The 27177-nt window shown below is 42.0% G+C and overlaps 2 protein-coding genes across 2 annotated transcripts in view; both read left to right on the forward strand.

Moving 5' to 3' along the window:
- cacnb1 (calcium channel, voltage-dependent, beta 1 subunit) overlaps positions 1 to 20275 on the forward strand; it is a 37417-nt gene extending 17142 nt beyond the window's left edge. The window contains exons 6-14 of the mRNA XM_061700945.1: positions 1266 to 1333; positions 2852 to 2880; positions 7599 to 7679; positions 8446 to 8504; positions 8592 to 8701; positions 12418 to 12569; positions 13532 to 13627; positions 14925 to 15110; positions 18731 to 20275. Of these exons, the coding sequence (XP_061556929.1) occupies positions 1266 to 1333; positions 2852 to 2880; positions 7599 to 7679; positions 8446 to 8504; positions 8592 to 8701; positions 12418 to 12569; positions 13532 to 13627; positions 14925 to 15110; positions 18731 to 19285 (1336 nt within the window). The 3' untranslated portion in view covers positions 19286 to 20275. The remainder of the gene's footprint in view (positions 1 to 1265; positions 1334 to 2851; positions 2881 to 7598; positions 7680 to 8445; positions 8505 to 8591; positions 8702 to 12417; positions 12570 to 13531; positions 13628 to 14924; positions 15111 to 18730) is intronic.
- A 1700-nt stretch (positions 20276 to 21975) lies between these two features.
- arl5c (ADP-ribosylation factor-like 5C) lies at positions 21976 to 24602 on the forward strand. The gene is made up of 6 exons (XM_061700574.1): positions 21976 to 22082; positions 22650 to 22710; positions 22784 to 22931; positions 23109 to 23192; positions 23796 to 23947; positions 24036 to 24602. Exons 1-6 carry the CDS (start codon positions 22037 to 22039, stop codon positions 24082 to 24084), a joined length of 540 nt encoding a protein of 179 aa, XP_061556558.1. The 5' UTR covers positions 21976 to 22036; the 3' UTR covers positions 24085 to 24602.
- The last annotated feature ends 2575 nt before the right edge of the window (positions 24603 to 27177 follow it).

Consider the following 27177-nt stretch of genomic DNA (forward strand, 5'->3'; position numbering starts at 1 on the left):
GATAAATACAAGAAACTATAGAATGTACCCCAATTTATCATGGGGCATACGTTTAGACCCATTAAACCACGCCCCTGCTCGACTGTCAATCAAATACGACTACTATGACCTGGAAAAATGGATGCTACTTCATCTAGCATCTTTCTCATGCCTTCGCATACAGTAGTTAAAATATATCCACTTTAAATCCTGAAGTGGGCTGAAAATATTCCACTGGATCATCACAGGGCTTCTCCACGTTGCGACAACAAGGCGCTCTAAAGCGGCCACGCCAGTCCATTACACTGGGCGTAATGTCTGACTCCCCTGCCCTCCTCGTTAAGACACCTTTCTCAGCGTGTTGTGTACATGCTCATGGCCCAGAAGGAGGAGTTTTAAAGCAGCCACGCCAGTGGACTATTCAAAGGGAAGATGCATTTTCGGGGTCTAGGGTTAGCTAGCTAACCTCACGCCAGATAATTGCTGATTAAATATATATATTAAAATATATTTGTATTTTAATAAAAATATATGTTAATATATATATTTTTTTATAAATATAAAATATTTATAAAATATATATATATATTTATATTTTATAATACAATATCTAATATATTATATAATATATATAATATATTATTTTTATAATAATAATTTATATTATTATAAAAAAATTATATATTTCTTTCGATATATTTTGATATACTCGAAAATCAGTGTAGGACTTGACTCGGGAATTGCCTGTCTCGACTTGAGACCTGAATCGGGACTTGAAGGCAAAGACTTGAGACTGACTTGACTTGAGACTGATGACTTGGGTCACACCTCTGGTTCATAGAGTATCTATGTGAAAAGCTATTTCGACGTGATTACGCCGACATTAACAGTGTCTTAATTAAAGAGACGCTACAATTCAATAAATTAAATGCATAATGTAAATAGAATTTTTTGTAAAAATAAAAGTATTTCCTTTTTTTTTTTTTTTTTTTTTTTTACAACGTCAATCATAAACTCTATTCGATTTGTGATTGGATGATCGAGGTTGTGGCGGCAGAATCTCTGCCTAGAACAGATTTCCGCCTTACGCCGCGGAGCAGGCTAGTTTTCAGCCTTACAGCCAAGCATTATGCACGGAGTCAGTGATCTTCGTCTAATTTCGGACTTGCCCGTTTGTAAAACCCATGAAAAATGGATGCATAAAAATAAGCGATTTAGAGCTTGGGGGCGAACGATGAAACCATGAGTTTTGACAAGCTAACATATGTCCTTGTGTCCTGTTGTAGTAAATCCGGAGGAAGCTCTAGCCTGGATGTTGCCACGGGAACGCGCAGGCCCACCCCACCTGGTACAGGTGAGGTCAAAAATGTGTGTGTACATTTGCACATGAGGAGCATAATTGACCAATCACAACATCAATCAGCGGACCACCAGGTCAGGAGGTCTTTCTGGAAACAGAACTTCCCACCCCCGTGTTAAATCATGTGGTTCTGACACGAAGACCCCTGTCCATTCCTCGATCGATAACTTCCTTCTTCTGTCTCCATTTTCTGCTGACGTCACTCAAGCTTTTGTTGCTTTAATTAAAGCTCTCCTCTGCCATTTTGTCGCCACATCAATGGCTCTCATTTAATAGTGCGAATGCTGCGACAAGGATTCACACTCATGCCCACGATATTCAACAATTGCTGGAATACTTATTCTTTTGCATTCACGCCCAGTGATTAGATCTTTCAGCATTAACACAAAATAATCTCCGGGATTTTTAATCTTTATACTGTCACACGTTTGTTATCGCGCATAATAGAAGCACAACCGCTCAACGGATTGAAACTCGATGAAAGAACAGAATGTGAGGCTATTAAAAGAACCAAGCTTTTATGACACTAAGATGCATTTGTGTTAGTTTTCATGGAAAAGGCATATGAAGAGATGTAATTAGCATCTTCAGAAAACATGTCGCAAATCATTCATTCATTTGGGATACATAACGATAGACATTTTGGCGTGAAAAGTGTGGAAAAATAAAAAACATTTCTTGAGAAACAATTATTACCATTTGAATGGTAACTGCTAATAATTCAAATAATCATAGCACTCAAATTAAGTGATTTTCAAAATTAAATTCAGCGGTGTACATCGTTACCATTATTTATTGAATTACAGTTTATGAAAATAACTCAACGCCACACATTCATGCAGCATTGCGTTTTCTCGTGACAAAATGACATTTTCTTCTTCACACTCCTGTCAATGTCATCCCCACTTTTCCCTTTGGTGCTTCCGTTCTGATGCATTTCACATCCTGTCTTCTATCTTCCCCCCTCTTTTCCTTATTTCTGTCACTGTCTGCTCTTTCGCTTCTTTTCCTCTGCACCCCCACCTGTGCCCCCATACCAATCAGCGCACGTGGACATGCCCACGGTGACCTATGACGTTGACCCCCTGGGCCTTGATGCCGAGGAGCTCCCTGAGTCGCAGGGGGACCCTCGCTCCCCCAAGGGCATGTCCGGCAGCGTGACCTCGCCTCAGGCCAACACGCACCGGCTGCCCTTCTTCAAGAAGGTAACACTAGGGAGTGATGGGACTGGACTTTGGGATTAGGGGGTGTTCCTGGATGCTTCTCGCCTTCACCAATGCTCCTCCCTCCCTTTTTCCTCCCACCTGCCTGCATTTGCGCCCCTCTCGGCCCATAACTCTTCCAAGATGCCTCCACTAACACCTCACAGCTGCCTGAAACTCTAATAGGAAGGCGCTGTACACCCAGTGGTAGTACACACCCTCCCCATAATGCTAACCTGCCAATGACTAACTATGCTCTTGTCTGTGTTTTTGTGTGTCCTCTGGCATGTTCTGTGGAATGCTTCTGTAGGCGGTCCGGCTAAACAGAAACAAAAGTCGGTGAGTGCGCTTTTACTTTTCCTAACCAGACTAACATCCTCATCCTTACCGTAGGGATTTTTAAAAATGGGCCATTTTTTTTTAGCATTGCCTCTATTAAGAGTCAAAAGCTACATTGGGAATCATTCACTCATTCCATACTCCCTAATCACTATACAGGGAACCGGGGTTTATCATGGAGGACACATTGTAGACCTGCCCGTAGGTGAAAAACTGCGATATAGAGAGACCATGTAAAACATTAAAATAAATAAACACATTTAAACATATTAAAACATGGACAGATGGACGAACGGATTGGATGATCAATAGACAGACAGATAGATCAATCGATCGATACTATATTGATCCTGTGAAGGAAATTGAATTTGGTAGCTTTGTAAAGTTAAACCTTACCACATGACTTAGTGTTGTTATAATGAGTGAAATGGAAAAAGAGAGGACAAATTAAGCTTTGCACACACGCGTGTAAACACACACACAACCTCCTTTCCCGCTCATTTTGATATGATGGCGATGATACAATGACAAAGATAGGATTAGGATCATTCGTGACGTCAACCAGGAAAAAAAAAAAAAGTTTAGCAGCTGATAGTGGTAATATGTTGTTTAAATAGTAAAGCTGAGTTTTCACGTGATGGTGAAGCATTTACTTACAAGGTGGATGTGCAGGCGGGGGCCGAGCCCGCTAATAGATCCCCCATAAGCCACTAGCAGTCTGGATGACTTTGACTGCTCACACTTTTCTTTGTAAATGTTATTTAAAATGAATAAGTGCTCTGAGTAGTGAATACGGTGCAAACAGTCACCTCACCACTTGCTCCAATTCATCCCCTCTGAAATTGGCTGCTTTTAGGAAGCCAACATGACCATACAGTGGCAGCCTGTGTCATTTGCTTGAACGGCTAACTATAACTTTCCCGGCGACGAGCAATTGCTTACCTCGTCAACATAATGTGAGCTCCCGCGGCCCAAGTGGCAATAATGATCACTTGGTTTGCTCACAATATCGTGGCAACGACCACGTGAGTGGAGGCACGGTGCCCATTGAGCTATATTATTGTGACAATTTATCCACTTGTTGGCTGTTGCACTGATAACTCGGAAAAGGTTGCCAGCTGGTTTGAAAGTGGCCGAGCTCAAATCAACAACCGGCTTCTCAGTCTCTCTCTTTTTTTTTTTTTTTTTTACCGGATTCTCTCTCACCGCATTAAAATGGAAAATAATAATTTTTTTAAATAAATGCACCTGTAATCTGATTTTTTTTTGTTGTAACGGATTACAGTTAAATTTTTTTTTAATCCTGTTTAGATCTGATTATGTTACATGTATTCTGTTACTCCCCATGCCTGACCATAGAGTACAATGTTTTTCACAGGCCTATATTCTCTTTACTGAGGACCTTCTCTGCTTCTTCTTCTTCTTCACTCCTCTTAATTACGCTGCATCTACAGTACATCATGCATGGTGCGGCACAAAAAATAAACAATCTTTAAAACATCTGCAATACAGTGAACCCCCGCTATTCGCCCGGGCATAGGGACCGGGCCCCACAGCGAATGGTGAAAATCTGTAAATCAAGATTTATCTTATTAACTGCCATGGAAAAAAAAGGGGGGTTCAATAATTCCCCCCCCCCCCCCCGAAACATAACGCAAATAAGCGGAGAATAGGGTTAAAAAAAAGATATTAAGCAGGGGATTGGGAAAAAAATACCGCAAATAAGCGTTGGTTATAATGGGGGATATGGTCCCCTCCAAAAATCTGCAAATAAGTGAATCCGCAAATGCCGAGCCGCGAATACTGTATGCGGGGTACCACTGTATAGCAGGGGCCCAAAAGACAAACCGCGATATAGCGGGGGTTCACTGTAATGAACTATATACATTATACAGAGTTCACGTGTCAGTCAAATGAAAACTACTGTAGTTTTGGAACACTACTCAAACAGCACAACAAAATGGGGAAATCCCAATCCGAACACAGCCAAATATTAATTCAAATGCATCACCTGCCAAGCCTCACGACACCTTGCAGCCATAACGACGCCGCAGGTGCATGTCCATTGATGCATCACGACGCCTTCATCTTCATTTGCGACGAAAGTGAGAGATGGAGACCCCATGGTCGGATTTGTTTGAACATAATAAGCAGACAGAAATATCGCCACATTAACATTTAAAAGTGGCCACAACATTAGGGGGATTTTAATGAGATCCAGTCTGAGAGCTTCTAGTATTCAATTAAAAATATGCTCATTACTGTGCTTGTGGAATGGTTTCTAATATTTGGACACACGCTTGTAGTTGAATAAAGTGACTTAAATAACAACAGCTCTTCTTATAAAGTAGTGCGACCATAATCTTGTCGCTATTGTGAAATGATCACCCAAAATGTACAATATTATCTTTGTAAAGGTAGAATTTTTCCCTCTCTCTTTCTCTCTGAGATGTACAAAACCACACATACTGTAGTCATAATTCAGCAAAATGGAGGCATGGTGCAGAGATAACACGCAGAGCAGAGATTCTGGAAGCTCAACATTTAATGGAAAAGCAGATCACTGAAGTACAAACACATGTAAACGCGCCAATGGAGCAGACCACGTTACTGTACACCGTACCTGACACCGCGTAGTCTACTGTGCACTGTGCTAACACTATTAATACACCGCTGTTATGTACACCACTCCAGCACTGGCCCTGTGCAGACGAGAGCCATTAGGAGCCTTTTAAAATATGTATTTATAGCCTGTGTAGATGCAAATGAGGCTGAAGGAGATTTATGTAATATAATATAATATAATGTAAATGCCTTTTAATACAAAGAGGCGGTATAATGGGAATACAGATTTCCTGCAGTCACTATGTATACTGGACTGTCTTGGTTGGGGGGGGGGGGGGGACATGGGGTGACATTTTTGAGGGAAAGCGCTTATATGGATGAATCATACTTGTCCTGAGTCACAACGTAAGAATAAGCTTAAAGCGTGGATCATCTGTCTGTGGGCATTGCGTATACATGTTGAAGGCTTAATGTATTTTTACATTTTTTTTTCATTGCTTTGACAGAGAGTCCCCTATTTTCGTGAACAGCATAAACCCTGCATGGCAGCCGACGCAACTGTGTGTCAGAGGCGCATTAGACCGGTGTTGGTAATTTCGTAGTCAAACGCAGCCTAGTGAATCTGATGGTGGGCAGAATGCTCCACTCAGGGAGTGTTTACAGCCAACTTTATTCACTGCCATTTAAAGCAGCCCTTCTTAGTCCCTTTAAATGTGCAACTAACAGTTTTGATGGAGACGTCATGTGCGCAAGAGTACGACGCAGAATTGCAGTGATCTTGCATGAGTGGAGCATTGTCACCTCTGGCCAGTGTTGCAACAGACAGTGTAAGCGGGTATCCAGAATGAGGTAGTGATATCCGCTGGCATCCTAGGTATGTCCGCCATGCTCAGTGTCTGTCTGCCTGTGCCCCGATCAAATTCACCAAAATCACATTAGACCAGCGGCCTACCTTTTATTTACGATTTAGATGTGGTCTGATGTGGTCTGAGCAGGCGTGAGTTTAGAGCGACTTTCTGCCACCAAATTGTCACTCCACCAGGCGCACTTCCAAGGACACACCCTCGCTGCACCCGAACACCCACCTTGGTATATACCGGTCTGCCAAATTGGCAATTACAGTGGAACCTCATATAAAACGGACCGTTGGGACCAAACAATGTGTCCAAATACAATACAATACCGCCCCTATTAGTCCGTTTCATCGATTTTCCTCTGTATACGCAGCGAGTCTCGTACTTGTACAAAAATCAGGGTCCACCGGCAATTGCGCCCCGCCGCGGATGCACTTTCTAGGAAAATACAGACCAGAGCGCAAACATGCTTGTATGCACCGTTACTTTTTACAACAGTTTTGCAACCCATTCAATACCACAACTGTATCAAAAAATCTTTCTTTACAGTGTTGCGCTGCAACATCATGGTTCATGGTTTGCAGCCTGATTGTATTGCAGATTTTTAAATGATCATGACCATATTTTATGGGTTTTCACAGTATACATACTTAATGTAATGCCCGAGCATGTGAGAAAGGAGAGCCCCAGGCAGGCGCAGATTTTCAGTCATTCATTGATCGATCGCCAGGGAGACAGTAAAATGCATCAACACCATGAGTACATGCACACAGACGCTGCTGTCAGCCACATCTCACACTCAGTCACACGCAGCCTCAACGACATCACACGCCAACCCACCAGGCCCCGCCTCTTGAAGGCACATGCATGTACAGTGACGCGCCAATATGTACAGTTTTATCTTTACATTTTATGCAGTCTGAAGCCTTGATTATCTCTTAGTATGATGTAGTTGCAGTCTTACACTGTAATAACGATAAAAAAAAAAAAAAACATTCTTGGGAAATTTTGATTCAGCTCTTATATTGGATTGCCTTACTTTTTGCAGGGGTACCTTATGATGTGCCCCGTGAGTGTAAAAACCGGCTCCCCTGGCACTCTGGGCATAATTTTGCAGACTTTAATTGAGTGAGACAGCAGAGGAATAGAAGTTCCTGTAATGTGTGTGAAAGTGACTCACGTAGTCATTAAATAATGATAAAAGCGCACCATGTATTGATTAGACTGCTCTCAGACAGGAAGGATGTAGCCACAAGTCCTTTTATGAGTGAAGTAAAAGATGTGTGTCCCTTCTCACAGATGGAGCATGTGCCTCCCTATGACGTGGTTCCTTCCATGAGACCCATCATCCTGGTCGGACCATCACTCAAAGGCTACGAGGTGAGCGCGCTCACAGGACACTTCATTAGGTACACCATTTCATAAGATCCAATACGAGACTTTCGACCTGGACTACGAAAATGCTCAGTTTTGATTTACACTCTAATTGTATAAAAAGAAAAGCTTCCCACAAGGGCGGAAGTTGCCATAGCTGCAAAAGAATTGGGACAAACTCCACTTTTCACTTCCTGCAGGTGGAACGACCACGAGTCCCAATACTGTACTTGTGTCCACATTTGCATCAGTGTAACGTAACACCATATACCGCAGTACTTTTGTCCATGACGACCATGTGTCGCAATACTTTCGTCCACATATTTGCAACAGTATGCCATGTGTCCCAATATTTATGTCTATATGTTTGCATCGATGTACTTACCAAGCGTCCCAATACTTTTGTCTACATTTGTGTGGGACGAACATTCATATACCCCAAATATTTTGTCTATGTTAGTATTGGTGTGCTGACCATAGGTCCCAATACGTTTGCCCACATATTTAAACAGTATAGGTACATATAACATCGATTGTTTGTATATGATTGTGTGTATTGTATACATGTAGACAGATGGATGTTACATTGATCTGTCCCAGCACTTGTTGTGACGACCACGTGTCCCAATACCTCTGTCCGCAGTTGTATTGGTGCAGTGAGGCATTAGCAGTCCCAACACTTTTGTCTGCATATTTGGATAGGTGTAATGTGTGTCCTGTAACTGTTGAAAGTACCTCTCTGACAGTGTCAATATAATCGTCCACTCTGCAGGTGACAGACATGATGCAGAAGGCTCTCTTTGATTTCCTGAAACACAAGTTCGAGGGAAGGTAAGTGGCACCTCGCCGCCGTTCATATGTATTTTTTATTTTTATTTTTCAAACCGACCGAGTTGATGCGCTGCTTCCTTTTTGCAGGATATCCATTACGCGGGTAACAGCAGACATCTCGCTGGCCAAGCGCTCGGTCCTCAATAACCCCAGCAAACATACCATTATCGAGCGCTCCAGCACCCGCTCTAGCCTGGGTAAGCCCCCCCCCCCCCCCTCCCCCCTCCCCCTCACACATACACACGTTTGTCCTTGATATAATATGGCTGTTGGCTCATTTGGTGGATCGTGATCATGGTCCAAACTGATTGTCATGTAAACCCAACCTATTAAATATTAAAATCAAATTAAGTCGTGTGGCCTATTTTTCCATTTTTATATCTGAGCCTAAGATTAAAACATGAAAATCAGGCCTTTTTCAGTTTTTGTGTTAGATTAAATAACCAGTCACTTTAAAAAAATATATATATATATATTTTGATTATCAACTGAAAACGGAAAGAGTGAATGATACATGGATGTAGATGTTGGTCAGGCTGGGGGACATTGAGTCAGAATGGGCTATGTTCCGTGCCTCCGTTGTGAGGGTGGCCGACTGGAGCTGTGACTGTAAAGTAGTCGGTACCTGTTGCGGCGGTAATCCTTGAACCCAGGAGTACTATCGGGCCTTTTCGGCTTGTGGAACTCTGGAGGCAGCTGGAGAACAACCATAATGCGATTTTTAGCGGTCGCCATGGCATAAATCCAGGCATTTGAGTAGTTTGGCGAGGCCATGGGAAACAATTTCCAGACTGCTTAGAGGAAATTCTGGTCCACCATCTGATGGACAAGGAGGGGGATGCAGTGCACCAACAACACTGTGTCTAGTGGAGATTCAGGACATTGGGTTGGTCCTCAATTCCACTGACATGCCTTCCCAAAAAGAAGCAGATTCTAGGGACTCTCAGGTGGGCTCTCCAGTCTCCGGGGATGAGGTTGCCAAGGTGTTTAAAAAGCTCCTTTGTTGCAGGGCCTCAGGGGTTGATGAGTTCCACCAGGAGTTCCTCAAGGCTCATGATGTTGTGGGGTTGTCTGTCTTGGTTGACACACATCTGCAATAATGTATGGACATCGGGGACAGTGGATCTGGATTAGCAGATTGTCGTGATGGTGCCCCTTTGGAGAATCACACTCCTCAACCTCCCTTGTAAGGTCTATTCGGTGTTCCTGGAGAAGACAGTCTGTCAGAAAATCGAACCTCGGATTCAGAAGAGCAGTGTGGTTTTCGTCCTGGTTGTGGAACAGTGGAGCACCTCGACACCCTTCACATCGCGTGGACATCGGTGACAGTGCCTTTGGATTGGCAGACTGGGACAGTGATCCCCCTTATAAAGAAAGTGGACCGGAAGGTGTGTTCCAACTACAGGAGAATCACGTTCCTCAACCTCCCATTTAAGGTCTATTCTGGGTTTCTGCAGAGGACAATATGTTAGACAATCGAACCTCAGGGTCCTGGAGGGGGTGAGAGTTCACCCAACTAGTCTACATTTGCTCTATGGACTTGGAGAGATCGTTTGATCGTGTCCACTTTGGCCCGCATTGACAAGCTGTAAGTCAGATTTCCAATAAGGGTTAGACCCCGCCAATTTTGTTCATAACCTTCATGGACAGAATTTCTAGGCGCAGCTATGGAGTTGCGTGAGCCCGTATCGCTGTATCTCTGGATTTTCCAGAGTTTTTCAGTTGTGTTGGATTCATCAGGCCCTCACTGGGTCAAACTGATGTGGGAACATATTGAGTAATTAATATAACAGTCAGTTTAAGGATATTTAAAGTATCAAAATGTAATTCAAGTACTCAGGACCATGAATCCGAACATAACAAAATTGTTCGTCATTAATTTTCTTTCCAACTTCCTGAGTCTGACCTCTTTTCATCCTGTCTCTCTACCCTTCTGCACCCATGTTTCCTCTTCCTCCCACCTTCCTCATCATATTCTTCACCGCTCCTCCACCCTTTCTTGAATCAGATGTACTGGGTATGTATGCATCCTCCTTCTGCCCACCCTCTGCCCCTTTTCCTCCTGACTCTCACCCATCCTCCACGCTTTATTTGCCCGTCTGCTTGCCTGGTCTGCTGCTCCTCATACCTCACTGTGTGACAGTCTGTAGCAACCAATAAAGACTACCACCCCCCGAAAAAGTGTTATGAAACCAAAACGCGTATCCGTGGGAGGGCAGAAAGGCCGTGAGCTGCTCTCTTCGAGCGTGAGCCAAACCGGAGAGGCAAACCGATACTCTCATGCCGCTCTCCACTTTATGTGAGGGTGGAAGAACTTTAGATGGTCCTCGTGGAGCTGCTGCGGAAAGTCCAGGAATAGCAGCGGGCAAGCTTCTCACTTCAATTTGCAACCAATGAGTGTTTGCGTCCGTGTGTGTGTGGGCGTGCGTGTACGGAGGTTAATGGAAGCCTTGCCTCCACTTCCGCCCTCAGTAGCGCTATCGCTGCTAGGGGCACCACGCTTGATGACAACTTTAGCTGCATTTCGACCAAGTACAACAGTGCCATTCAGATCAGCACAGTACGGTTTGGACCAGCCGTCAATCACAGGACTGTCACGCTCACGTTCATGCCAATGGACAATTTAGACACTGAAAAGAAAAAAAGTAGGCACAACAGACAGTTTAGACTCATGAATGAACCAAACATGTTTTAGTAAACAAAGACAATTTCAATAGTTTTTCCACCATTAATGTGACATTTAAGCTCTAAAACTCAATTTAAAAAAATGTTTTCATCTTTTTGAGAGGAGGAGTAAAAATTATTTAAAAAAAAAAAAAGAAATTATGTGGTTGCAGAAGTGTGCACACCCTTTTATGTCTTGGATGTGGCTGTGTTCAGAATTAACCACTCACAGGTGAACTGTTAAATGTGAATCAGCAAACGACTGCTGCCATTTCAAGTGACTCTGATTAACTCAGAATAAAGTGCAGCTTTTCTTGTACGCTTTTCCTGACTTTTTTTTTTTTTTAACCAAAATCTCAACCAAGTACATGTTTGAAAATGTATGCTTTGATGAAACCAAGGTTGAACTTTATGGCCATATTTCCAAAATGTTTAGCGCAAACACAACAATGTTCATCAGCAAAAGAACACCATACCTACCACAAAGCGCAGAATGTCAAGAAAAGCCTAATGGAACATAAGAACATTATTTGGTGTTAATCAGAGACATGTTGGATTGGGGCAGGTTGTTTGCTGACTCTCATTTAACATGAGTTTGAATGTGATTGGTTAATGTTAAACACCGTCACATCCCAGTTAGATGAGGGTGTGCACAACAGCCCACTTCTCCAACCACATTATCTCAGTTATTTATTTTTACTTCCCCTCTTCAAAAATATTTTTGGGGGGATTGAATTGTACAGCATATTGTTACAGGCCGCATTCATGGTGGAGAATGTTTTTAAATGATTCATCTGAGTATTTTTTTTTAATATCACAAAAGCCTGGATTTGAAATGGGGTGTGAAGACTTTTTATAGCCACTGTAATTGCTGCAGTGCCCGTTAGCTCTAACAGCACTAATCTACAACTTTTTTTTCTTTGGCTTCTGTGTCATGTTAACGAGAATGTGTGCCCATATTATTATGGCATCTCATTCTTCAAGTGCCTCCTTCTCTCATATTTTTTTTACTATTTTTATTAAAGAAGAGAACAAGAACATGAGGACTTCCTTATTGTTTGGGAGGCGACAGAATGAGAATGCTGTGCACCGTTCCATTTAGCTGCGCATAAATGGAACTGAACGTGTGATCTGAGCCAGTTCACACTGGGTTTTCCTTGCATGATCTTGTACTAACCTAGAAGTTAGACAAAAAAGTCCTTGTCATGTATGACTTTTCATTGACTCACTGCTTCTCCTCTCCGTGTAGCTGAGGTTCAGAGCGAGATCGAGCGCATCTTTGAGCTGGCCCGCACGCTGCAGCTGGTGGCCCTGGACGCCGACACCATCAACCACCCGTCTCAGCTGGCCAAGACCTCGCTGGCTCCCATCATCGTCTACATCAAGATAGCATCACCTAAGGTCAGTGGTGGGAAGTCCTTTGTTAGTGTATTGGAGGTATTTACTCGATTATACAGACTTGGTAAAGGAGTTGAATTGGTAATTTTACTCATATTAGTGCAGTATATTTTCACTCCAGTTTCTGTCCTTCTACTAAAGTACAGACCGTGAGTACTTTCCACCTCTGCCTAGTGTACAGTATATGCCGAGACATCGTTAATAGTCGGCCTGTAAATTAAAAGTGGTAAAGAAAAAAGTAGGGGGTTGGCACTGGGTCCCTGCGGCCTCCTCCGCGTGGCGGGTTTTCAGGGCACCTCGCTGGGGCCTGTGTGCCGCCCTGGATCCCTCGCTGTGGGACGTGTCCTGTCCACTGGGCCGCTCTCAGGTGGACTCCTGGGCCCGACCCCGCCTCTCGATTGGGTGGGGTGGGGTCCTCAGCCCCCGCGGTGCTGGCACAGCAATTACAGGACACTTCTGACAGTCATTGTGCATGCGAAACGGTGTCAATTCACTTGCATGTGTCCGCAGACACACACCCCTGGGACTTATTCGCTGGGTCTGGGGCCACTCGCTCATTGCGACAAATAACTTATGATTATTTCTTGGATATCCCCTCACTCACAGTCTGCCCCTTTAGACGTTTATAATTTACATAGTCACAATCACATAAGCACATTTTTACTGGTATCAAATGGTTTGCAGCCCGGACTGGTGGTTGGACAAGAACAGTAGAAGTCAAGGGGAGTGAAACGGGCAGTGCAATTGGAGTGTGGTGAGAGTGCCTATGTTATACCTACAAAACCTGTAGAAACTGAGTGAAAGTGAGGGGACAGTCTATGAATTGGATTTTTTTTCTTTAGTATTTTATAGGGTTAAAATGTGTAGGGTTGAAATTTATATTATAGTATTTCAGCAAGTGCATTACAAAGGATTTAAATGTTCACTAGTCTCACCATTTGTTTTGTATTGTAAATGGATTCCAGGTTCTGCAGAGGCTCATCAAATCCAGGGGGAAGTCCCAAGCCAAACACCTCAACGTGCAAATGGTGGCAGCTGACAAGTTGGCTCAATGCCCCCCTGTAAGTCTTATATTTAATTTATCTTCTATAGCTAAAATCTTAGCTAGAAGGCATAGCAACAAAGATTCATTGCCCTGAATTGTCTTTTTTCAACCAGTTGCACTAAATTGCATTTTGTTGGTTTAACGCAAACGTATTTAAGGTGACATCTTACGGAAAATTGACTTTTTAATTGCTTGTAGACAAATAGTTGGGTCTCTGGAGTGCTTGCCCACTCATCAAGTGTGAAATTAAACAACCAAGTAACTTTTGTGAGCTGCCTATTTCTGAGAATGTGTATGTGAGCAAGCCCTTCTAAATTGTGCTGATTGTAACATCACTAATAAGCAAAATTCAGTCTCCATGGTGAAAGTAAATGTTTTTTTGTGCATATAGTGCCATTTACTTATAGTATGTATGTATCAATTTGACTGTGTTCCTGCATCCTCTCCCTGTCCTTTCTTTGTGTATACGAGTTGCGTGGAACTCAGCTTCCATTCCGCTTCTCCTCACTAGGGTCGCGGGGGTGCTGGAGCCTATCCCAGCTATCTTTGGGCGAAAGGCGGAGTATACCCTGCCAGCCAATCGCTGAGCACATAGAAACAAACAACCATTCGCACTCACATTCACACCTACGGGCAATTTAGAATCTTCAATTAATGCATGTTTTTGGGATGTGGGAGGAAACCGGAGTGCCTGGAGAAAACCCACGCAGGCACGGGGAGAACATGCAAACTTCACACAGGCGGGGCCGGGATTTGAACCCCAGTCCTCAGAACTGTGAGGCAGATGTGCTAACCAGTCGTTCACCGTGCCGCCGTTGCATGGAACTGAATCTTAAAATTCATTAACGTCTATTAATTCTGTAATTAAATCACTACTCTGTCTTAAATAAATATTGCAGCTGTCCTACAAAAAGCATCATTTTTATCCAAAATGTGTTTTATGTATATAACCATCCATCCATCCATTTTCCATCATCTTGTGGGAAAGAATTATTGTGGAGTTGAGGAGTTTCAGTTAGACAAAGATAATGCTTTGTCATCACCTTGTGGCATCTTGGTGTCTAGGAACTATGTTGAAGTGAGTTAAGGAGTTTAATTTAGAAAAAAAGAGTGCTTTGCTGCCATGTTGTGTCCTCTTGGGGTCAAGAAACTACTACTAGTTCATTGAGGGGTTTCAGTTCGACCAAAAAATAGTGCTTTGCCACCATCTATCTGCAATTATAAACCATTTCGGAGCATTCACTGTAACTAGATCTAATGGGTCACTGCTCCACTTGCCTCTAATGCAATGTTGGCATCCTCTGCATGCGCAGGAGCTGTTTGACATAATTCTGGATGAGAACCAGCTGGAAGACGCCTGCGAGCACCTGGCCGACTACCTGGAGGCCTACTGGAAGGCCACACACCCGCCCAGCAGCAACCCACCCAACCCGCTGCTCAACCGCACCATGGCCACGGCCGCGTTGGCCGCCTCGCCCGAGCCTGTCTCCAACCTGCAGGTACAGGTGCTCACCTCGCTACGCAGGAACATGGATCTATGGCCGGACATGGACGGCCACGCCACCGAGGGCAAAGAGGAAGAGCACGCCCTCTAAGTCAGTCCAGGAGTCAGACTCTGTGGCTGGCTGAACATGTGAGAAGGAACTTGTGTTAAAAAAAAAAAAAAAAAATACACAGACACGTGACCTGCTAAATTAAGACCATCTCACCTGAAGTGGAAATCTGGAGAAACCCAGAAGGCTCCACCCTTCCTCCTCTTTGTCTTTGCAATTAACAGCACAGGGCCAGATCCCCTGTCCTCTTTTAGTCAGCTCAGTGGCCTCCTTCCTCCGCCAGCCACTCTCCAGTTTGCCGTCCTCCCCCGTTGTTACCATGGCGCCACCCCTGAAAAAAAGCAAGTCATGCCTGCCTCCTCCTCAGTCGGAAAAGACGCCCAGTTTGGTCCAGGCTGCTGCTAATCTGTCTTTTAACCGGGAAAAAAAAAAACACTAATCCAAAAATGCATTTTGATAACGCACCTAATGCATGCCGAGTTGATTTATCTACTGGCTATGAAGATTCCCTTAATCTACTGTATATCTCGCGCTGGGCAAACTTGTGCCACATTTGATTTTTGAAACGGACAAATGAGCCAGGTAATTTGTAGATTGGGGGGAAGCAACAACAAAAAAAAGTTCAAATGTATGAAAATCTTCTATAAAATAAAATAAATTAAATAAATACACAAATAAAATTGTCATTAATGTAAGTAACATAATAATGATTTGTTCACATTTTAATTATCTTTGTAATTAATTTAATTAATAACTAAAGGCGGGATATGCAGGATATAAAATGGATGGATAATTGATTGCATTCTGATCTTGAACGTTTGGAAAAAACAATAATAATAACAGACGACAAATAAAAAATTGATAACATTGTAAAATGTAAATTTTTGTATTTTATGCAAAACATTTTTTTAAAATATATCAAGTAATTAATTCTAATTTTTAAATGTTATCATACATAATTGAATTATACTTCATTGACCAATTATTTAATACAACTAAAACTGTTATTAATTATTTTGCAATATATCAAAGCAAATTATCAAATCAAACAAATCTGTTTATGAAATTTACAATCACAAAAGCCATGGGGGAAAAAAAGAAATCCTATTTTCACACAGAGTTCCCCGCAAAATTGCTACCAAAAGGTAGAATAATGCTGGCTTATACAGTTTGTGTAAAAAAGAAATAAATCAATCAATAAAAGGGTGGGGCTGGGGGCTATCAAGTCATGTCTGTTGTTCAGAGCTGATTGAATCAGAGGGTGACACTGTTGTGTCGATGAACTGCTTGGGTGTGTTTCGCTTTGCTTTGACCACTTTCGTGCATATTTTCATGGATGTTTTGAGCATGTTTACACCAGCACTTTAACCTGCAAATATGCTAAATAGCATAATTTAGCATTATAGCCTTGTATAGACGAGTGCGAGTGGAACCTCCAAAGTCGAAACGCAATCCTTCAAAGGTTCAAGGTTGTCAGACCAATACACATTTACAAATGATAAGGCAGTCAATCCCCTCCGTGATGCCATTTTACCCCGACGAAAGAATGTAAAAAAAAAAAGTTAATTAGTCTGTTCAAGAGTCAAACTCTTGCCATCGTAGCACGTTTATTGACGTATGTTTTGATCAAGTTATTTATTACATTTGTAGTTGCCATCCAAGTGTAAAAATTGGGTTAAACCCTGTATAATAAATAAAGTAAAGTAAAAATAAAATACAGTAAAACTACTCACCCTTGAAGATTTGACAAACATAATAAAGAAAGGGAACAGGAAGGTGTTTGTCAACCAATGCGATCATCTAGTTACATTGGTTAATTTAAATTAATCTGTGTACCTACCTGTAGGCTGTCACTATCGAATCTTTTTAGAATCAATTATTCTATAGCTATTTCGCCACTGACCCCACCCCATTTTTATTTAGTTATTATTAATTTTACTACTAATATGCATTTTATTCTCATTTATGAGGACTGAACTTCTATCCTTAAAAGTGCATACGTTGGTACTAAGTGTATGGTATAAACTCTGTACAGAATTTGAGACAACAAAATCAGCCTTTGCTAAATGGTTAGCATCCGCCATTAGCACTATCGCACCAGCAATTACCATTTTAGGTAAAAAAATAAATATATAAATAAAAATAAACGCTTTATTGTTTTTAGCAAATAATCATTAACTTAGAATTTTATGGCTGCAACACATTCAATTAAATATTCAATTAAATATAAGTTGAACATGATTTGCAAATAATTGTATTCTGTTTTTATTTATTTTATAACACAACGTCCCAACTTCATTGCATTACAGATCTAATAGTGTCTGAAAAATCACTTGCAGTTCCTGCATTGTCGTTTTGAGCAATCCTTTCCCACTGGCCCAGCAATGTGTCCACCTGCAATAAATGTTCGTACGATAAACATGGACATTGGCCAAATGGTTCCGGGCATCGCAAATTGGTTCCGGGTGGCACAAATATGCTTTTATCAATACTTTTTATTGCCTCAAGGCAGACATTTTTCCGTCAACCTATTTTTGTGGTCCACTTAGCTGAGTTAGCCGATTATTATTTTTTTTTTCACAGCCCTACCTACCTGTATGCAATTGAGTCATTGCATTAATTGCATCGTTCGTAATGTCCAGACCTCTTCCTATGGCACTGTTTCTGGTTCTATAGTTATCGCCATAGCCACAATAGACACCTGTGGAGTTAATCCTTTTGAACAGGAGTGTCTGATTCATTTTGGTCGCAGGCCATGTTTTAGTTATGGTTTCCCTCAAAAGAGTCGTTATGACTGAAAACCGTCTATGTGTAATTACCTCATAATACTATTATATTACACAATTGCCCCTACATTTGATTGTTAGGTTGAAAGTGGTACCTTAAGATAGGAGTGACCAAAATTAGCAAGAAATTTTGCAGGATACGAGCCTTCCTGCAGCCAGTGAACTCAATTCAACTTATTTGACAATAAGCAGCAGTTTGGCAGACAGTGAACATTTCATCAAAAAAAGAGGCTTGAAGCTGTTTATTGCCACTCGAGAATTACACATTGTTTATTTACAAAACAAACAATGTTGACTTAAGAGCTACTCGCGAGCTTAATGCGAAGGTAGAATTTTAAAAATGGCATGACATGCTAATGGTTAGCATCGATGGTTGCGGTTTTAAAGCCTTTTAAGCAATGAACAAGCAATGTATTTGAACACAAATAGTGATGCAAATATCTAGATCGATAATCTAACAATACCCGCTATGAAAAATTATTAACATTACAGCATTTTACTGGGTCACTTACAGTTGTAGTAGAAGAATTGCTATTCTTCTTCGTCGGTGTCTGCATGACTTTATGATACTGCCTCCCGGTGGCCAAGGCAAGCACACCAGAGGGAGCAGCAAAGTAAGCTTTTGAGGTTCCACTGTAAAAATGAGCTTTTGAGGTTCCACTGTAAAAATTTCTTTATGCCTTGTGCCAACACAGCTCCCCTTAACTAATTAACTAACTACTCACACTGTTTGTCTCTGCATGGTTGCTGTGCACGTGGCTCGCCCCTGACTCACCGCAGGGATCCAACCTGGTGCACGGCGAGCCCCCCAAGCGGGAGGGGACGGAGTGCGGCGGGAGCGAATACCACGGCGACCTGGGCGGAAAACCTCAGCATCAGCAACACCATCAACAACAACAACAGTCGTACCTGCGCTCCTCCCGCGGCCAACCCCGAGGGGGCAGCGGCCGCGGCCTATCCCGGCAAGACACCTTCGACTCGGAGACGCAGGGCAGCCGTGATTCGGCGTACACCGAGGCCGGAGACTCCTGCATGGACATTGAGACCGACCCCTATGAGGAGCCAGAGCCTTACCGCGGAGGAGGCGGCGGAGGAGGGGGCAGCCGCCTACACCTGGCGCATCACCACGGGCGCCAGGCGTCCTGGGAAGACGAGGGAGCTGAGCCGGACCAAGAGAATCTGAACCAGCCGCCAGCACCCAGTCAGGGAGGGCAGCAACATCACGGGCGAGCCAAGCTGAGGGAGCGCTACTGCCAGGAGCCGCTGGACACGGGGGCCAACAAGGGCCGCAACAAGAACCAGGATGACTGGGGCAGGGACGTCTACATCCGCTGAGGGGAGAGAAGAGGAGCAAATGACAAATGTTTACATCCGACAACGACAGTCATCCCCCACTATTTGTAGGGCATAGCCTCCCTAAAAATGCTTATTGCCTATATTCTCAAACTTTTTACAACACCTTTAAAAAATACTTGGCTCTGCAAGTACCACCATAGTGACCAACAGTAAAATACAGTGGTGTAGTGGGCCTAAGGGTTCACCTAAAATTAAATAATAAAATGATTCATAAAAGGTATTTTTAATATTACTATGACAATTTAAAAAAACTTTACTTCAATAATAAAATTATTATAATGTACTGCACATTCAAGTTAAATAGAAATTATACCTAAATCTTTGAAAACAGACACTTAAATGCAAATGTATTGTACTTAAAAAATTAAATACAACTGCACTGTATTTAACAAATGTACAATACTGGATTAAAAAAATAGTAAGACACTGTAACATTATGCACAATTTGAATATTTAATTCAGTGATTCTTTCATGTACCACTAGAGGGAGCCTACATACGACCTGTGGTACTTTGTGAATCACTGGCCTCTATTAACTCACACCAATCCGGCATATTAGGGCGTTACAGAAAGACCACCAAAATACACTGAGGTACCGCAAATAGGTGAGTTTTTCAGGGAATAACGGAGGATGGTTTCCCCCAAAACAGTCGATAAGGGGAATTTGCGAATAGTGGGAGGTTTCTGTACTTTGCTTTTACGTGTTAATACTGCATGAATGTCACAAGACAGCACGAGGACACTACATGTTCTGATTGTCATCTCCGTCAAGCTTCAGTAAAATGCGAGGACGTCGTCACGTCTGTCCTCGAAGTCTTAAACAGGGTCTATATCACCCCCACCCTCCAACCCCGCCCCAACTGACCCCAATCACCCCCACCCCCAGTGTGCAGTGCCTCCATGCCTTCCCTTTTCGAATCTCCACTTCTTATCACCCGGACCTTAAAATGCAGGTGGAGAAGTCGCTCTATGTTCGATATGTTTTATGGTTCTCTCCTCCATTGTAGTGTTCAGTGTGCCGCTCTTGCCCCCCTCGAACAAAACCCCACCCCTCTGCAGTAAAAGTCCCACAATCCCAAGTGCCGGAAGGTCTCGCCAAGCCATGTCCGCCAACAGCGCAGCCGCTGTCTTAATAACTCTTACACTCCTTCTTTGCAGGCCACATGTTGTCTCTTTCTCTAGGTCCAACACATCTGGCTTTTTTTTGGTGTTATTTATGCTCAGATATACTTGCTTAAAATCACACCGACTCAATTTGCGTCCTCCCCCCTCCGATCTTTTTTAAGATCCACTTGTGAGGTTGTGAGAGGCTTTAATCATTAATTATCTGCCCCCCGCACCCTTTTCCCATCTTCAGTTGGATAAATGAATATTGAATAATGTTATTGTTGCATTATCGCAATTGTTTAAAAAAATATAATGACAAAACATGTATCATTGGTGCCTGATTGTAGCTAATTTTTTTTTGCTTTTTCTGCCTTTCATTTTTAATCTGTGGATAAATTCGTATTTTAATTAAAAATGTAAGCAGAAAATACCACTGTGTAGATTTTTTTTTTTTTTTTTTGAGTGTGTAATATATCCAATAAGACGGCTTTAGAGGTCACCACAGCCAGCCAAAATCCCCCTCCTGCAAGTCACTGCGGATTCAAGTTAATTAATACTTTTAATTACTTTTAAGGTTCCTAAAGGATAGCCATAAAGTTTGTATAGAGCGTCCTAAAAATGCAGAATGAATGGTCCATTTCAATCTTTAGGTGTTCCTGGTTACATTTCACAGTAAAATAATAATAATAATCAGTATTCACTCGACTTAATACCATAATTACTTTATTTCATGACGCTATTATTGTATTATTGCTGGCACACCTCGTTTCACATGAAGCAGCAGAAATAACACGGAAAGGAACCCCCCATGTCCTAATATGGACATGGACTGTGCGTCACGATTGCGTCATGAATCCCCTTCCGTTCAGAGAGTGTTGCCTTCAAGTACAACCCGGTCAACTACGAAGCACGTTGACAGTCGCCAGTAAAAGGGATCTACTTTATTAATTTTGTTGAGTATAAACTGTCGATATGAACTAGTATTTACACACTCTCGTAATTTTAAAGTGTTGAACACACAAAGGCATATTTCCAACGTCTTAAAAATACTATCCATTCTTAGGAAAGCATAATTTGCCTGTCAGTGACGAGGAAGATGGCGCTTCCGCATTTAAAATAGTCATTAAGACATTTGTATTTCTATCCAGTGTATACTAATAAAGAATAAACATTTGGATGTTTTAGTTTCAAACTCTTTACACCAAAACACTACAGGAACATGGAGACTTAAAACTGAGAATTTGCCGTCTTTATCGTCGGAGAAATGAAAGACGCTAGGTTAGCTATTGGTACTTTAAGCGTACAAACACGACAAAAACATATACACTGGTCGAAGCTGGGACTGATTGAGAATTGATTACTTCACGAAAAGCCATTAATGTAACAAAATATACATCACTTCTTCAGTCGTCTGACTACACAAACAAAGTTACCCTCTTGGAAGTTGACTTCAGGCGTCGCGAGCCGGCGTGGGAAATTCAAAACTTAGGGGGCGTTCCAGTCCCATTTTCACATTGTGAAATAAGGCTTCGATTTTCAGGAGAGTTTAGTTGACAAGTCAGTGCAGTTCAGCTTCTACCAGGAGACTTATTCGTGGGGATTTATTAATTACTTTCCTGTGACATGGGGTTCCTCCTCACCAAGATGATGACTGTGTTTGGTAACAGGGGTAAGAACAACTAGTTTAATCTTCCATTTTCCCCCTAAAAAAAAAAAAAGTTTATTTGTCTCACTAACATGCTGAAATTACCTATTATTTATCCAGTCACCACTTAACCAGCTAGTCTATTACTGTACTTAAATACTGATCAATGTCATAATGCATGTGTCACTATTTTCAAGAGTGAAAGTAGTCAAAAGTGATCACTGGAATGGTTACATAAAGAGGAGACAAGAGAGATTGCATAGTGGTTAGCAACCATTTGTTGTCGTGATATTGATGACATTTTGATGCATACATGAATTAATTAAATCACATGTTATGCTTTGCTCGTCGGTCAATTGGTAATATTTAAATTACTACTACTACTACGATACTCTGTTTACATTATATTCATATGAAAATATACCCATGTATATCGCTGTGCTCTTACTAGCCATAGATTTACATATGTGCCATAGTTCTTACTGTTTTCATTTCTAAGTGGAGCCGTATGCTCTGAGCAGGATTTTGCGCTATTCCTCACAATTGTGGTTCCCTTTGACCTGAAGCAATGTCACCAAATCTCTCTTCCAGAGCACAAAGTCATTATTGTTGGTCTGGACAACGCAGGCAAGACGACCATCCTCTACCAGTTGTAAGTGAGGTCACGTGATGTATTACCTACCACGTTTTCTCGACATGTCGCTCAAACTATCATTGACTTGTAGTCTGACAAAGGAAGCTGTTCACACGTCGCCGACTGTGGGCAGCAACGTGGAGCAGATAATTGTGAGGAACACACACTTTTTGGTGTGGGACATTGGAGGCCAGACGGGCCTTCGCAGCACCTGGTACTCCTATTACTCCAACGCTGAGGTGTGTTGATAACGTGTCCTACATGTCTTTGCAAAGCATTCTAGCATTTCTATGTCTTGGGGTCCTTATCGTATCGTTGCGCCTGATAACCAGGAGCTTTGATAATAACAATCAGTAGATGTGTGCAAATGGGCTTTGAACTAATTATATTTTTGTTGACGACGGTGCACTTTTCAGATTGTCATTCTGGTGGTCGACAGCACAGACCCAGGGCGACTCACTCTCACCAGAGACGAGCTGCATCGAATGGTCGCACATGAGGTACATAGACATTTTCCATCCATTTGTTTTCTATGGAGCCGATGGCAACTCTTTTACATACACGAGTGAAACATATGCGCAAGTGAAACGCTGTCATACACACTAATGGATTTTATGTACAAAAAAAAACCCTGGAACGCTCTTATACACAAGTAAAGAAAATTCATTTTTGTCCCGGCTCACACTAAGGTACGGTTTCCCCCAGAGGACCGTTATGACTGTCAAACCATAAAAACGTTTCATCGCCTCATCATAACATAACACATAGACAATAAATTGATGGATAAGTCGGTTTGAAATCAGAAGTCAAGGATAATAGTTTGTTCAACTATTATTCAAGTGACTGTAAAAAGGGGTTTGTTATAAAAAAAAAAGCGTTTAATTATTTATAACGTGTGACTTGTTGAAATTTTGGTAGATTTTAGCAAGAATCACAGACGTTGACGCAAATGATTTGCTTTCACGAGCTACATAAAATGTGGTGGGCCGAATGTGGCCCCTGGGCCTTGAGTTTGACACCTTTGCAACGTTCTCCTCCGGTTGTTTTTCCTTGATATGGTCAACAGAGTTGATGAGTCCCTTGTTCTCTTGTGTTTCACGCAGGACTTACAGAGCGCCGCCATTCTGGTGCTGGCCAACAAACAGGACGTGAAAGGCTCCATGACGGCGGCCGAGATCTCGCGGCGCCTCACGCTGGACGCCATCACCACGCACAACTGGCACGTGCAGTCCTGCTGTGGCCTGACTGGCGAGGGGTCAGTCTCGGGACATGAATGTTATCATTATATAAAAGCTTAAAAAGGAGAATTGATCGCATCGAGATGACTTTATTGTGTCTTCTAGCCTCACTGCCAGTCTGGACTGGATGCAGTCGCAGGTGGTCTCCTCCTGAAGTTCTCGCCACTTCTTCCTCAAAGGCTACCATGTCAGGATTGCTTAACAGTGAACTCTGAGAGACACAGCCTACCTCAGCTGAACCAGAAGCATGTCAATCATTCGAGTGGTATGCCAAAAGGTGTGCCGCGTTCACGTCAGCACAAATCGGGATTGTTCACCAGCCAATTATCTCTACTTGGAAACTTTTGAGTGATTGTTATTTCTGCTCTACTTGAAACAAGACATAGACGTTTGTTTTATAACACCTCCTTTTTGCCGGGAAAGGAAACAAGTATTTTTGTACATTTGTGTCTGGTGTCCGTAGGATTGTATGTGATGGATTTACATGGTTTTTTTTGTTTTGTTTTGTTTTTTTAAAGTGATTCCAGGTTGGAAACCTTTCATGGCAATTAACTAAACTGGATATTTACAACACTGGTATTTATTTTTTATTGAACAAAAACAAACATCTTGCAATGTAAATCTCATCAAAATACAGTTTATTAAATTATTAAAAATACAGTGATGCCTTGAGATGCAAGTTTAATTTGTAACCACGCTCGTAACTCAAAATACCATGTATCTCAAATAATCTTTTCCCACTGAAATGAATGGAAATGCCATTAATCCGCATCTGCAATTTGCATCAATTGAGTAGCCTTTGTGCTGCTCTTTCTGGTGTGCCTACCTTGGCCACCTCGGGGCACTATAAGACAAACGGATATACTGTTTATTGTGAGTCTAAACTCCACTTAGTTCATCAGTATGGCACTAACATTAGTCGTTCTTTGCAGAGGATAAAGAATATGACTGAGAACTGTTATTCTGTCTGTCTACATATGTTGCTGCACCGTTTGGGTTCAGTCCGTTGCTTAAAGGGTTATGACACCGCAACATATATGCTATTTAGCGTTAGCCTTAACCTAGAAGACTGAAAGGCTAAGCTATGTGGTTGTTTTAAATACACAAAGAGTAATTCTTTTGGTTGCATCTTTAGTTTGACAGATAACTTCATTTGGGACTTGGCAATAAACAGCTTGAAGCCTCTTTTGAAAATAATCTTTCCCTTATTTGCCAAAGAGCTGCTTATTGTGAAGTGAGATAAGGTCACTGCCACCATAAAAACACCAGTATCTCAAGTCTGCACTTGCAAGCCAAAGCAAAAACAAACAAACAAAAAATCAGCTGGAACTCATGCGGCGAGTCACTCGTATTTCAAGGCACCACTGTATGTTGAATTTATTTATTATACAAATTGTAGTCCCTGAAGGGATTTACTCTTTTTTGTAATTTTGTAGTTTTAAGAATGAAACCAAAAGCTTTGCCAAAATAGCTATATTTGTTTGCAAGTTTTTATTCAATATATACTGATTATACTAATTACAACCCTAGAAAGCAGTTACAACATTTGGTAAAAATAGTTTTTAATGTTCTAAAAAATAATTACAATACATTTTTGTTTTCATTTTTTTCCCCTTTTTTTAACCAAATGTATTCTGCCCATTTTCTGGCTGGTTGGTATTAAAAATCATCGATGTGTAGCATTACATGACAGAGACTCAAGAAAGTATTTACTTTGACTTTGTGGAGGGTTATTTAATGTATATTATTGTGTGTATGTGTTCCTTTTTCCAAACATTTTCAAGGGCTTTTTGCTTCATATGTGCTGTAATGAATACGCTTGTGAGTATGTATTATTTGTATGAGGTTATGCGTTTTTGTAACGCATTTTGCTAAATTTGAGTATTGAAAAGTACAAGTTTATAAATTGTCATCAAAATGTTCTCCTTGAAGCAGTTACGTATGGAGCATTGATGCAGTCATGTTTGTGCATCTTGCCTTCATTTCACAATTTAAAAAGGACAATTAAGTATATGACGGCAGCTAGAATGTCAACACAATCCACTATCAGGTTCCTGATGCACAATATGACGTACAGCATCACCGCCATCTTGAAGCAGTAAATGAATTTTCTCGTTACGCTCTCCAAGAACCAGCATGTTGTGCGTCCGCTTGCTGCCACGACTGACCTAGCGGCCTGCGCCAAGCGTTCCAGCACCGTGGGGACTTGTTCCTCAGTTTTGCCGTGTGGTATTTGCATGGAAAGACATGGATAAAACTGCAGAGGCAGCCTCCTGTGGTGCATGCAGCTCAATACGGAGCTGATGGTGTGCAGGTAGCTCCAGCATTGAGTGTGTTGAGCGTGCGTTGAGCAGCTTCCGGTGACCTGATACAGCAGGACATGCGTGTTGGTTTTCCTGTGGAGAGGATTGTGCTCAGTTTGCGGCGGTGGTTGGACACCATTAAGATGGTGATGAGGGCCTCCGACTGACGGTGTTGACAGGAGGCAGCTTCTCGCCGTTGTGGAGAGCCAAGAACCGACGTTGCTTAGGGTTGGCATCCTTTCTGCTCGGAGGATCTCCTACGGCATTGGTGTAACTTATGGCGGACATCCATTTCGGGGTGGTGCAAGCTCACTTTTCCAAATTACACGGTGTGATGTCATCATGACTCCAACTATCAACTTCTCTAAGCCAGAGGACAGACAATTAGCACAGTGCTAATTGTGAGGTCATGCGGGTGATGGTGAAACTCAAGTTGGGCATCCATTCCGGCACGATCACTGTTTGAAATTACACAGTGTGATGTCATTATGACTCCACCTATCAACTCCTCTAAACCAGAGGACAGATAAATAGTACAGTGCTAATTGTGAGGTCATGCAGGTGAGATAATTCCCCCAATGCACCACGCAGACCGATGTCATCTGTGATGCCGCATGGGCCCTATAAAGCACATTGGAATAATTTAGTTCATGGCAGACCATCAAACATAAATGTCACAAAAAGAATATATATTGAAATTATATGTATTGCAATAATGATATAGTATGTGTGATGGATTGGTTGTGGATGTATAGTGGCATTTGATTAATTCATTGTCGCTGGTGTCTACATTCCGCCTCAAGCTAACACGAAGCTAACACTGCTAGTGCTCGCCGAACAAGTAAACGAAATTGAAAAAAAAAACACCCGGACTCACCCCTCATTATTCTCGGGGACTTTAACAAAGCTAAACGCAACCACCAACTCCTTAAATACAAGCAGCA

This window comes from Phycodurus eques, chromosome 16, assembly GCF_024500275.1.
Source record: "Phycodurus eques isolate BA_2022a chromosome 16, UOR_Pequ_1.1, whole genome shotgun sequence".
NCBI classification, from domain to species: domain Eukaryota; kingdom Metazoa; phylum Chordata; class Actinopteri; order Syngnathiformes; family Syngnathidae; genus Phycodurus; species Phycodurus eques.